Genomic DNA, 11,526 nt, shown 5'->3' with positions numbered 1-11,526 from the left:
CCCCTTCACCGTATGGGCTCCATTCACAAGAGTCCCGGAGTACCACCCAGGACCACTAGAGGGTCCCTATCATTACTAATGAGATCCATCTCTACCTAGCTCTCCGCTACCTAGAGCTTTTCAACGGTGTATTTTAATCAATGAAAAGTGTAGCCTTTTGACTGGTTTGATTACTCATCCATTCGCGGCCTTTTTTTACGAGATCAAAAAAGTGTACCAACCCTAAGACTTTTGACACCTTCCTGCTATATTCTTTTTTCTCTGGAACCGATAGGCCTATTTTATAGTGGCTTGTTGGAGTTTATTGACGTTTATATTAGATCTCGTTGAGTTAGAAACAACGATCTCCAGTGTTGTTGTCGTGAATGTTTTAATAGCTATGTATTACAGGAGACTGCCCTTCTACGCAAATTTGCAGTTTTCTCATATGTTAATTCAAATGTAGGCTCACGGTACTGAATGCAGAGTGGGACATTAATGGCTGTGTGTGTGTGTGTGTGTGTGTGTGTATCTCTCTACATCCTGCACTTTCCCTTCTCTCCACTTCTTTCTCTCTGTTTTTCTCCCTCTTTCTCTCTTTCATCTTCTCCTTCAATCACTTCCACTCCAATTTCACTTTCTGCATCTCCTCTGCCTTCTCTTCTCCATCTACTTTTATTTTGTAGAGGAAGAATAAGATTAACATCTCATTCGCTGTCTTTTTTCATCATCTCTCCTGTTCCTGTAATATTCTACCTTCTCTTATTCACATCCAATTTCAACCTTTCCACCGTCTTATTCTTCCTATCTAATTTCTCTTTCTCCTTTTCCAACTTTCCAACTTTCAACAATATTTCAGGTTTCTTGCTCTTCTTCTCAAGTTTCTCTTTCTGCATATCTAGCCCCTTGTCTTTCAGCTCTACCTACTCCCCCTTCTTCTCCATCCTCCGATTCTCCTTCTCCGCCACCTGTCTCTGCCTTGCCACCTTCTCCTTCCTCTATACCCCCTCCTTCCTCTTCTTCATTTCCTCCTTTGCGTTCTCCATTCCCTACCTCCTCCAACGCATTCCCCTTTATTTCCTCCTCCCTTCTTATGGATCTTCTCCGGCAGTTTGTAGAGCGTTTTCACAGTGTCTTCTATCATCTCTGCATCCACACTCTCTTTAACTCTCTGGATTTCCCTCTAAATCTCTGCACATGTTTTTGCTCCAACCTTCAAAAAATGGTGATACAACTGCTGAATAAGTAGGCTTAATAATTTGTACCAGTTAATAATACACCAGGCAACATTTTAGGAAAATCGATGCATTCTTATGATCAAACAATAAAAAAGTCGCTCAAATATGTTTTGACCTATGGTTAATAGGTACCTACCATGTGAGACAACCTTTATTTTAACTTCACTACATTCCCAAAGAAAATAATGTACTTTTTACTCCATACATTTCCCCAGACACCAAAAACATTTTGAATGCTTAGCAGGACAGGAAAATACTCAAATTCATGCACATGACAACATCCACAGTCATCCATACTGACTCTCATCTGGCAGACTCTCTAAACACACATGCTTCGTTTGTAAATTATGTCTGAATGTTCGAGTGTGCCCCGGGCTATCCGTCAAACAACCTCCACTCATCACTGTCAAACGCTCCCTGAAACACTTCAGCGAGCAGGCCTTTCTAATCGACCTGGCCGGGGTATCCTGGAAGGATATTGATCTCATCCCGTCAGTAGAGGATGCCTGGTTATTTTTTTAAATGCCTTCCTCACCATCTTAAATAAGCATGCCCCATTCAAGACATTTAGAACCAGGAACAGATATAGCCCTTGTTTCTCTAAACAGCCACCATTGAGTGGCTGCTGCCAACACACTGTCATTGACACTGACCCAACTCCAGCCACTTTAATAATGGGAATTGATGGGAAATGATGTAAATATATCACTAGCCACTTTAAACAATGCTACCTTATATAATGTTACTTACCCTACATTATTCATCTCATATGCATACGTATATACTGTACTCTACATCATCGACTGCATCCTTATGTAATACATGTATCACTAGCCACTTTAACTATGCCACTTTGTTTACTTTGTCTACATACTCATCTCATATGTATATACTGTACTCGATACCATCTACTGTATGCTGCTCTGTACCATCACTCACTCATATATCCTTATGTACATATTCTTTATCCCCTTACACTGTGTATAAGACAGTAGTTTTAGAATTGTTAGTTACATTACTTGTTGGTTATCACTGCATTGTCGGAACTAGAAGCACAAGCATTTCGCTACACTCGCATTAACATCTGCTAACCATGTGTATGTGACAAATAAAATTTAATTTGATTTGATTTGATTTGACCTAACTGCCCTTAACCAACACAAAAACATCCTTTGGCGTTCTGCATTAGCATCGAACAGCCCCCGTGATATGGAACTTTTCAGGGAAGCTAGAAACCAATATACACAGGCAGTTAGAAAAGCCAAGGCTAGCTTTTTCAAGCAGAAATTTGCTTCCTGCAAAACAAACTCAAAAAAGTTCTGGGACACTGTAAAGTCCATGGAGAATAAGAACACCTCCACCCAGCTGCCCACTGCACTGAGGATAGGAAACACTGTCACCACCGATAAATCCACTATAATTGAGAATTTTAATAAGCATTTTTCGACGGCTGGCCATGCTTTCCACCTGGCTACCCCTACCCCGGTCAACAGCACTGCACCCCCCACAGCAACTTGCCCAAGCCTTCCCCATTTCTCCTTCTCCCAAATCCAGTCAGCTGATGTTCTGAAAGAGCTGCAAAATCTGGACCCCTACAAATCAGCCGGGCTAGACAATCTGGACCCTTTCTTTCTAAAATGATCTGCCAAAATTGTTGCAACCCCTATTACTAGCCTGTTTAACCTCTCTTTCGTGTTGTTTGAGATTCCCAAAGATTGGAAAGCAGCTGCGGTCATCCCCCTCTTCAAAGGGGGGGACACTCTTGACCCAAACTGCTACAGACCTATATCTATCCTACCCTGCCTTTCTAAGGTCTTCGAAAGCCAAGTCAATAAACAGATTACCGACCATTCCGAATCCCACCATACCTTCTCCGCTATGCAATCTGGTTTCAGAGCTGGTCATGGGTGCACCTCAGCCACGCTCAAGGTCCTAAATGATATCTTAACCGCCATCGATAAGAAACAATACTGTGTAGCCGTATTCATTGACCTGGCCAAGGCTTTCGACTCTGTCAATCACCACATCCTCATCGGCAGACTCGATAGCCTTGGTTTCTCAAATGATTGCCTGGCCTGGTTCACCAACCACTTCTCTGACAGAGGTCAGTGTGTCAAATCGGAGGGCCTGTTGTCCAGGCCTCTGGCAGTCTCTATGGGGGTGCCACAGGGTTCAATTCTTGGACCGACTCTCTTCTCTGTATACATCAATGATGTCGCTCTTGCTGCTGGTGAGTCTCTGATCCACCTCTACGCAGACGACACCATTCTGTATACTTCTGGCCCTTCTTTGGACATTGTGTTAGCAACCCTCCAGATGAGCTTCAATGCCATACAACTCTCCTTCCGTGGCCTCCAATTTTTCTTAAATACAAGTAAAACTAAATGCATGCTCTTCAACCGATCGCTGCCTGCACCTGCCCGCCCGTCCAACATCACTACTCTGGACGGTTCAGACTTAGAATATGTGGACAACTATAAATACCTAGGTGTCTGGTTAGACTGTAAACTCTCCTTCCAGACTCACATCAAACATCTCCAATCCAAAGTTAAATCTAGAATTGGCTTCCTATTTCGCAACAAAGCATCCTTCACTCATGCTGCCAAACATACCCTTGTAAAACTGACCATCCTACCGATCCTCGACTTCAGCGATGTCATTTACAAAATAGCCTCCAACACCCTACTCAATAAATTGGATGCAGTCTATCACAGTGGCATCTGTTTTCTCATCAAAGCCACATATACTACCCACCACTGCGACCTGTACGCTCTCGTTGGCTGGCCCTCGCTTCATACTCGTCGCCAAACCCACTGGCTCTAGGTCATCTACAAGACCCTGCTAGGTAAAGTCCCCCCTTATCTCAGCTCGCTGGTCACCATAGCAGCACCCACCTGTAGCACGCGCTCCAACAGGTATGTCTCTCTGGTCACCCCCAAAACCAATTCTTCCTTTGGCCGCCTCTCCTTCCAGTTCTCTGCTGCCAATGACTGGAACGAACAACAAAAATCTCTGAAACTGGAAACACTTATCTCCCTCACTAGCTTTAAGCACCAGCTGTCAGAGCAGCTCACATATTACTGCACCTGTACATAGCCCATCTATAATTTAGCCCAAACAACTACCTCTCCCCCTATTGTATTTATTTATGTATTTTGCTCCTTTGCACCCCATTATTTCTATCTCTACTTTGCACATTCTTCCACTGCAAATCAACCATTCCAGTGTTTTACTTGCTATATTGTATTTACTTCTCCACCATGGTCTTTGTTTTGCCTTTCCCTCCCTTATCTCACCTCATTTGCTCACATTGTATATAGACTTATTTTTCTACTGTATTATTGACTGTATGTTTGTTTTACTCCATGTGTAACTCTGTGTTGTTGAATGTGTCGAACTGCTTTGCTTTATCTTGGCCAGGTCGCAATTGTAAATGAGAACTTGTTCTCAACTTGCTTACCTGGTTAAATAAAGGTGAAATAATTTTTTTAATTTTTTAAAATGACATTGTAGACAATTCTGGGCTTCCAGCTTTGTGACAACAGTTTGGGGAAAGCCCTTTCTTGTTTGAGCATGACAATGCCCCATGCACAAAGCGAGGTCCATACAGATCGGTATGGAAGAAATTGACTGGCCTGCACAGAGACCTGACCTCAACCCCATGGAACACCTTTGGGATGAATGGGAACTCCGACTGCAAGCCAGGCCTAATAGCCCAACATCAGTGCCCAACCTCACTAATGCTCTTGTGGCTGAGTGGAAGCCCTGCAGCAATATTCCAACATCTAGTGGAAAGCCTTCCCAGAAGAGTGGAGGCTGTTATAGCTGCAAAGGGGGGACCAACTCCATATTAATGCCCATTATTTTGAAATGATATGTTCGATGAGCATGTGTCCACATACTTTTGGCCATGTAGTGTATCTTTACTTTTACCCAAATATGACAATTGGGTACTTTTTCCAACACTGCAGAAATCATTACAACAGATATTATAACAGGTATTTTATTGTACCAAGAACAATCATTTTCATGTGACGTAAAACAACTTCCGGTTTGGGTCCCCACCCATTACATTCGTTCAGGGCTGCAGTGTACATTGTTGTCCCTTTCAGCTTCCTGGAATCACCATATAAGGATGCTACATCATTTGTAATGCACTCTTGAATCTTCAGCTGGACCATATCCATTTTTGCACGTATATTTAATTTATGGGAGAAGAACAAACCAAAGGGTAAGGCCAGCTAGGTAGCTACCACTACCAGCTAGAAATTGAGCTAGCGTGCTAGATAACTGCCTGTCATACCGACATTTCAAAGTATCTGGTCAGGCCGCAGTCAGTAGTTAGCTTGCTACTCGCTAAATACTATTTGGAATTGCATTTATGGGGCTTTATATGGGTAAACATTACAGACACTAAGCGCACCAACATATCTAGATAGCTAATTTAGCTAGCTAGCCAGCTTGATACCTATACAGCTATTTTTTGCTGATATTCCAGCCATCCAAGGTCTATTTTGGTTTCATTGGTGAAAATACTAGCTATTAGTAAGTGGTTCTCATTTGGAGAGTGGAGATACATTCAGGCCATTGATTCAGATGCTCCTTTTATCCTTATCACATGATAGCATCGCGAACATTCGTTATATTTTAATCCAATGACGAAGACCATCACCATCAAGGTTTCCTGGGGTATAGTTAGTTAAAAATAAGCCTATATGTGGCTACATGGACAAGCATTTTATTTTTGCGCCTCTTCTCTTAATACATAAACTGAAACTTGCTTGTCGTTGTATTATTGTTGTGAAGGGGAATCCCAAACTATGTTGTGTAACCAGTTAGTTGGGTTTGCTGATATTGAAAGTAAATGACGCTTTTAAAAATATTTTTCAGCCAAATGAACGGAGCAGCATTCCCCTCTCCCACTGCAGAGATGGCCGAGATGAACCGCATCCACTACGAGCTGGAGTACACAGAGGGCATCAGCCAGCGCATGAGGATTCCAGAGATGCTCAAAATTGGCCCCTACGGTCATGACAACCCCGAGGCAGGCTCACATGACCTGCACAACGTCATGATGCAGGTCCCAGAGAGGATCGTAATGTCAGGTAGCCACATTGGTCCTCCACAGGGTCTCTGTAGTGTTGATACTCGTGGACTATGTTCATTAGGCTCAAAATCGATGATGTTCTCCCAGACACGAGTTTCATTTTCCATTGCAAACTGTTTTAGGTTTCAAGTGTTAATAAACATAACCCTTTATTGGCCCTTATGTGACACCCCTCCTGCATGCTCTTCTCAGGAGACAGTGAGGACTCTCAGTTCCCCAGGCCCAGAGACCTGGACTTGATCCAGTCCACCCCGCTAGAGAGCCTGTCCCTGAAGACCCCTCCTCGGGTCCTCACCCTCAACGAGCGGCCGCTGGACTTCATGGAAATGGAGCGCAGTGCAGCCCCAGCCCAGCCCAGTGAGGAGGTAGTGGAGGCTGGAGAGTCTAGAGATGAACAGAGAAAGTACTGATGGGTTGATGTGATGGACCAGGGCAGGCATGTGTGAACAAGTGGTATCAAACCCTGGTCACCCAAGCAACTCAAGACTGTGCTAGCCCTTTGAGCTAAAGCTTAGACATTAGTTATTTGAGCTTACACAAATGTTCAGATCTCTGGCATGGCCATTTGTCTTGTGATCTTAGTTCACAGAACCACATCCTCTACACTGAATGTGGAGGCAAAGTCAGTATTTTACAGGAAGAGGATATTAGTATTTAACTGTTCTCCCCTTCTCATAGGTGCATTTGCAAGGGCGGTTGCGGCGGGAACGTTCAGCCAGCGAGAACACCACTGCCCGTCACAATGGCCAGATTGCCAGAAACGATTCAACGTAAGTAGCCTATCAACTGTGGTCCACATGCCAGTAGTGCCATGCACAATCCACCACCACCACACCCTTCTCCTCTTCTGGAAACCTGTCCTTTTCCTCCCATCTGTCCAGTGGTTTTCCCCTGTCTGCTGACATGTTTGTCCATCTCTCACTCTCTGTTTGTTGTGATAAAGACTTGGCTGTAGTTGGGTGTCTGTATCTCAACGGTGTTGTTGCTCACTCTGTAGCCTGTTTGGTTGAAACCTGTCTTTGGGTCTGCACCCAGTGCTGTTGCAATGCTGTGTCACTGTGAAGGTAGTGTAGTTTCCTCCTGTCCTGAGCATGGTACTAAAACTTGCTCTTAATTCTCTTCACTATTAACATATTAATATATTATACTGTACCAGGGAGAGGCACCTTACAGTAAACTTGGCATAGAGCCATTTAATTTGTGCAAAGCTTATTTCACTATATAAAGTCCTTGGGGATCCTCTTTTGTTCAGAGCATCTTTGTGGGGGATGATTCATTGGGACCTTTAATTAGGACCTTTCCATGCTTTTGTTTCTGCACCTCCCTTCCTGGTAGAGGGTTAGGTATAGTTCAATGGTGCACTAGTATGATCTGTTTGGCATCACCCCATCAGTACCATCTGTCACTCTTTGGTGGCTGTTATCTCTGCTCAGTGAGTAAAGTGCAGATGGTCTTTCTCCCCTCCCTCTTATTCACTCTCTCGCTCTCTCTGCTCTGTTTTCTCTGGCTTGGCCACTCATGTTGGTGGGGGCAGTGTGACCCCATTTCCCCCAGCCCCTCTCCGCATCTTCCCCCCTCTCGCCATGGCCGAGGACGAACAGAACCTGTACAGCGCTAGCGGCGTTCTCTCTTTCATCCAGTCCACCACGCGCCGGGCCTACCAGCAGGTCTTGGAGGTTCTGGACGAGAACCACCGCAGGTGACCCCATGACCCCTCTTAAGGTCATCTCTAGGCTGACCTCTCCCACTCTGCTCACCGTGCAGAGATTAACCCTGAAATTCAACACAGTACAATTGTATTAATTCTCTCTGAGGCAATGAAGTCCCTGCTGTTGTCTCTTTCGTGTGGACAGGGTCATCAAATCTCTGCAATTTGGACAATTTAAAAAATCTACGATAATTGAATTTGGATATTTGCTCGATGAACAAAATGATTTTTTCTTGACCATATTTTGATAATTTATTTTGGGGCAATGGGTAGGAAACACTTGGTCATTTCTAACATTCAGTAACACTATTAATATGTCATGATGTATATTTATCATTGCAAATCAAGATTGACTTTGCTTGATGTGCTGTTATTGAGCTGTGATAGGAGAGTAGTGTGTAGATCTCAGTCATATTTTCATTGAAAACAGTCCGTTTTAAATTAGTCCTCTTCTTGCTCTATCCATGTGTTGTAAGGCCATTCTCAAGCATTGTCAACAGCCAACCTATATAGTGATGTCTATTGTCTCCTCTGAGGAGAAGTTAGTGTTTTGGAGATTAATATATTGGCAGTCTTACAGAGGTCTGTTTTACACTGCATGATCGAAGTCATGAGACCTGAGTGAATGTGAGAGACTTTGGGATTGTAAGTGTGAGACTGTACTTTGGTGTGCTGCTCCATCTCTTTCTATTGCTTCCTCTCTCCCTTCCCTGTTTCTGCCCTCTTCAGCAAGCCGTCACTGCGAGGGGGGTCTGCCTCGACCTCTAACCCCCTGCATGAATCCAGGTAACTCCACCTGGCACGTAGACTTCACTCTCTTTCTTCCCTTTTCCTCCTCTCTCTTTTTCCTTTCATAATATAGGCCCCTCATACTCAACTCTGGACCCTTTTTTATTTGTTATTTTTAACATTTATTTAACGGCAAGTCAGTTAAGAACAAATTCTTATTTACAATGACGGTCTAAGAACAGTGGGTTAAATGCCTTGTTTAGAAGCAGAACGACATATTTTTACCTTGTTACTGGCCCAATGCTCTAACTACTAGGCTACCTCTTCAGCAAGCCAGTTCCACGCCATTTTCTTTCATTGTGCCCCCTAATCAGGAACTTATTTAGACATGGAACGTCAGGTGTGTACAGATAATGATCAGGTGGAACAGAACCAGCAGGCTCCGGACCTTGTAGGGTCAGAGTTGAATACCCCTGATATAGGCTGTAGTTATTGTCAGAGGATGAGTGTCATTGCTGTCAATGTTTCAAGTTTCCACTATTAGTTGAAAAGATAGTTGGGCAATGAGTAATGCCGGTCTTCGAACATTTCTCTATCAAAAAAATTCTCTACCTCTGCAAAGGGGTTCGTACCACGGGCGTTGTCCAGTGTTTTGCCAGTCACTTTTACATCACTGTAGCGAACCTTTGATAATTTTGAGTGGGAAAATAAAGACTACAACAAAACAAGACAGAGTTACACCTTTGATAATTTTGAGTTGGAAAATAAAGACTACAACAAAACAAGACAGAGTTACGGTGCATGCAGGAGTCATTAGTTTGGGAATTTAGATTAACTTTCACATAATTGTCTATGATACAAAATTGTGAAACAGTGAACCCCTTTGGCCAAAATAACTTCTAATGTAGGCTACTTGCCCACCGTCCCAGATTCAGGATCGGTTATATATTGTGTCTCCTTCTGATTTATACCAGGGGTGTGGTTAGAATGCTGATCCAAGATCTGCATGTGTATCAAGTGTATCAAATACTTGTTCTCCCCACTGTACAATGTATTGAAACAGGATGTTGACGACATTGCGGTTTATGTATAATACACGCATTTACTGCGCTGGTGTAGCTCATTGGTTACTTCGAACAATCAGATCGAACCACAGGCGCTGTACAGTGTTTTGCCAGTCACTTTTACATCACTGTAGCGAACCTTTGATAATTTTGAGTGGGAAAATAAAGACTACAACAAAACAAGACAGAGTTACGGTGCATGCAGGAGTCATTAGTTTGGGAATTTAGATTAACTTTCACATAATTGTCTATGATACAAAATTGTGAAACAGTGAACCCTTTGGCCAAAATAACTTCTAATGTAGGCTACTTGCCCACCGTTGAGATTCAGGATCGGTTATATATTGTGTCTCCTTCTGATTTATACCAGGAGTGTGGTTAGAATTCTGATCCAAGATTCAATGTATTGTGAATTTATTTATAATAGAAATACATTGAACTATTGTCAATCATTGATCATTAAGCTGAGAACTTCAATGTCATATTATGATCAATGATCAGAAATATCATCTTGCCTGATCCATGATAGAAATGGTTAACCAGGATGTGTTTGGTCTATTTCTCTTCACCCAAGGCTTAACCTGGCCACTCTAGACACTACTCTGGATGTTTCCATGGCTCCTGATGACATGGCTGTCGTAGATGCAGCAACGCTTCGACGTCAGGTCTGCTCCTAATACGTCTTGACTGTACTTCTACGGAAGGTATATCATTTAGCGGTTTTTGTTTTGGCTATATTGGTTGGTGGTGTTGATGTGATTGTCATTGGTGTGCCTGTAGATCATCAAGCTGAACCGGAGGCTCCAGCTCATAGAAGAGGAGAACAAGGAGAGGGCCAAACGTGAGATGATCATGTACTCCGTCACCGTAGCCTTCTGGCTTATCAACAGCTGGGTTTGGTTCCGCCGCTAGAATCCTTTCCTCGGAACCACTGACAGAGAGTGGAGAACATAGAAGAGGAGGGGAGAGGCTGTTTCAAATGGTAGAAAAATGTACTCTCTGCATTTAGCCACAGTGCTGGACAGCCTTGCTCTTGGGCAATGGGATGTTTGATTTCATTTTATTGTATACATGTACTTGTAATTATTTTTTACAATGCTATATATTTTTTTTGCTTAAGAATCAAAGAATGACTCGGCTGTAAATATTTCTTCATGTTACTCAGTTGTTATCATTGCTCCTGAGGTATTTCCAACAGATAAGAGGTCTAAAGAAAATGAAATCATAAGCCACGGTGGAGACGCATCGAAATGGGTTAAATATTTATTGGGAATTGGAATGATGTGAAAAGATTTTAAAAATAAATATATATTGTGAAGCACTGCTGTTATATTGTACGATAATACATAATGTAAAATTGACTCATGGTTTTAACTGATGTATAGTACTGCAAGGAAATATAAAGTCACACCGTTGCTATTACACCATTATGTTATTATTATTTATTCATTGTGTATGGGCCATATCCACCAAGCCATAAGCATGATATGCTTTTTCTCATATTTTATCTTCAGTTACTACCTTCTTTTTTCCCCCAAGAACTTTCTGGCTGAAGCACAATGTTATCAAATTGGTTGTAGTTTTCAGTTGTAATGTACCAGCATATTATGCTGAGAGTCATGCAATTTTATTGGAATAAATGACAAAATAGCTCATTTGGATGTTTGAGTTTAGTTATATTAGTTGTTACCAGTATTAATT

General features: G+C 42.6%; 1 protein-coding gene across 3 annotated transcripts; it reads left to right on the top strand.

The window, feature by feature from the left end:
• The first annotated feature begins 5,275 nt into the window (after window positions 1–5,275).
• On the top strand, window positions 5,276–11,480 carry LOC115141694 (mitochondrial fission factor homolog B-like). 3 transcript variants are annotated; one of them, XM_029680808.2, is made up of 8 exons: window positions 5,276–5,448; window positions 6,108–6,322; window positions 6,517–6,689; window positions 7,003–7,094; window positions 7,859–8,023; window positions 8,762–8,818; window positions 10,400–10,490; window positions 10,606–11,480. In XM_029680808.2, the coding sequence occupies exons 1-8, from the start codon at window positions 5,426–5,428 to the stop codon at window positions 10,735–10,737; spliced, it is 948 nt and encodes a 315-aa protein (XP_029536668.1). In that variant the 5' UTR covers window positions 5,276–5,425; the 3' UTR covers window positions 10,738–11,480. The 3 variants fall into 3 exon arrangements, with proteins under 3 accessions (XP_029536668.1, XP_029536670.1, XP_029536669.1); XM_029680809.2 differs by lacking the exon at window positions 5,276–5,448 and adding an exon at window positions 5,514–5,614; XM_029680810.2 differs by lacking the exon at window positions 7,859–8,023 and having other exon boundaries at window positions 5,278–5,448.
• Window positions 11,481–11,526: the final 46 nt, after the last annotated feature.

Source organism: Oncorhynchus nerka, linkage group LG14 (assembly GCF_034236695.1).
Source record: "Oncorhynchus nerka isolate Pitt River linkage group LG14, Oner_Uvic_2.0, whole genome shotgun sequence".
Classification (NCBI taxonomy): domain Eukaryota; kingdom Metazoa; phylum Chordata; class Actinopteri; order Salmoniformes; family Salmonidae; genus Oncorhynchus; species Oncorhynchus nerka.
Note: the sequence above shows the minus strand (reverse complement) of the source record. Positions and strands in the feature narration are given on the sequence as shown.